The 2,033-nt window shown below is 48.0% G+C and overlaps 1 protein-coding gene across 1 annotated transcript; it reads right to left on the bottom strand.

Annotated features, from left to right (window-relative positions):
• Positions 1-211: 211 nt before the first annotated feature.
• Positions 212-1,243, bottom strand: LOC142841602 (melanoma-associated antigen B4-like). The gene has a single exon (XM_075958526.1). It carries the CDS (start codon positions 1,241-1,243, stop codon positions 212-214), a length of 1,032 nt encoding a protein of 343 aa, XP_075814641.1.
• Between the last annotated feature and the right edge of the window lie 790 nt (positions 1,244-2,033).

Raw genomic sequence — 2,033 nt, 5'->3', positions numbered from 1 at the left:
AAGCACAATAAATGTGGCAGACATAAGGTTAAGAAGCATTTATGAAACAAATTAATCTTCAGTTACAAGAACACTAACAATGTAACAAAGAAAGATACTTCTACTTTTCCTATGCATATTCTTAGTGCTGTTCTTCCAACTTATAAACTCCCCACTACTCAGAAGACTGGCTGTCCTTCACAGCACAGTAACAGCTATACTTAAGGGCCAGCTAAGTGTGGGGGGAACTGCTAGCTTGGGCATGGGAGGGAATGCTGGCATGATGGTAATGAGAAGCCTCACCTCTCCTGGCTGCTCTCTCAGCATGGTTACTCAGAGCCTCCTCATACTGTTGAGGGTAGAAACCAGGCATGACATTTCTTATCTTATTTAAAACATCCAGGACTTTTGTCCTGGTGGCTTCATTGCGGGCCCTGGGACCCCACAGGAACTCATAGCTTGGGGGATCACTACCAAGCACCCGGCGGTATTCCACATAATTTTGCTCAACTAGTTCTATGGTGATGAACTTACGGGGCTCCCCAAAGATTAAGTGCCTCCTCCCAGGATATAGCCCTTGCATTTGGAGGAATTCCCAGACCTCTTCCTCTGTGGCACGGCCGCCTTTCGTCATAATCATACCAAGGAGGGTCAGTGTGAGACCTGTCTTTGGTAACTCTTTCCTGCCACCCTGATTTGCCCTACATGGGATGGGTAACTTGCTAACAAGAACATAGGACTGAGAGTTATGTGGGTCAACCTTCAACTCCAGACCATAGACCACCTCCAGCTGATAGGTGGCTTTCTCCAGGATGGAGGGGAAATGCACCTTGTACTTCCTGCTGATCAGCTTCAGCATCTCTTCCTCCTTAGGTTGCTCATCCTTCTGGTACTTCTCCAGGAAGTAATGGAGTACCTTGCTGGCCTTCCTGGCAATAGGATCTCTGCGTACAGCCTGGATGGCTTCTGCTATAATGCAGACATTTGGACGCCTGGCATCAAAACCTGAAACAGAACCCTCAGCAACACCAACATCGGAAACTGATTGGGACACATCTAACTTAGGAGAGCCATGGGACAGGGCCTCCTGGGACTCTTGAGGAGTGCTGACATCAGGGGAGCTGGGGACATCTCCCTGGCCAAGAGTAGGGGATGTTGCTTCCTCCTCTTCAGCCGGCTGAGCACCCTGGAGATTCTGCCTCTCTCCCCTAGTCTGCTGCCTTTTGGCTCTGGAGCGGCTCTTGCTCTTGTTGCCCCGAGGCATGATGCTCTGGGTAGGCAGGCAGGAGTTCTGGAAAGAATCTGGGACAGGAGGAGGTGAGAGAGAAAGACACTATGTAAACATTCCTAGGTGGAGAGGAACTTCCCTTTAAGGAGGGTCCCCTCTGCTTCTTTTCTCAGGATACCTTTCTGGATTCAGACCTCTTTCTTATTCCCTTGTTGAATCTACTTCCCAAGAAATCTGTGGAGAGAATTGGAGTTTGTTAGATTACTGCTTGGCAACCGAAATTCTGACTTCCTAGGGTGAGCAAAGGGCTTCCTTTAGGGCCCCAATTTAATCCCCTTAAAACCTCATGTTCATTTCTAACTATGTTTGCATCCCCATTTTACTCTGTTGGTCTGAAGTTAGTACTGCAATCTTCAACAGTAACACACAGAGGAAATTAAGGCAAGCCTTACTCAAGATGTCTGACACCACCCAGAGGACAGCAAATAAGGCCTGAACTTCTGCAAACCCCATCCACTGTCTCCTTCCTTGGAACAATTTCCCTGAAATCCCACCTCCTTGTTCTCCAAAGGACAAAGAAGGGTAGCATCTTGGCCAGCTCGACCCTCCTATGCCATATAGAGGAACAATTCTTTATTCAGGCCACACACAGCATGGAGACTCTCTAATTTTCACATGTCGAATTCCCCCTTTTTCCTGTAAGCCCCACAACCTCTCATCTAGACTTTTACTCCTTGAGAAGAACGAGGACCATTAATGACAACAGACCCTAACTGCCATAGCCAGGAATACTGGGGAATAGTACAGGGATCGGGCCTTTGCTTGC

Source organism: Microtus pennsylvanicus, chromosome X, assembly GCF_037038515.1.
Source record: "Microtus pennsylvanicus isolate mMicPen1 chromosome X, mMicPen1.hap1, whole genome shotgun sequence".
Taxonomy (NCBI): Eukaryota; Metazoa; Chordata; class Mammalia; order Rodentia; family Cricetidae; genus Microtus; species Microtus pennsylvanicus.
The sequence above is the reverse complement of the archived record's forward strand: the minus strand, read 5'-3'. Positions and strand labels throughout refer to the sequence as shown.

What these genes read in the sequence shown, in the direction of transcription:
- LOC142841602 (XM_075958526.1), bottom strand. Translation starts at nt 1,243, where the DNA reads ATGCCTCGGGGCAACAAGAGCAAGAGCCGCTCCAGAGCCAAAAGGCAG.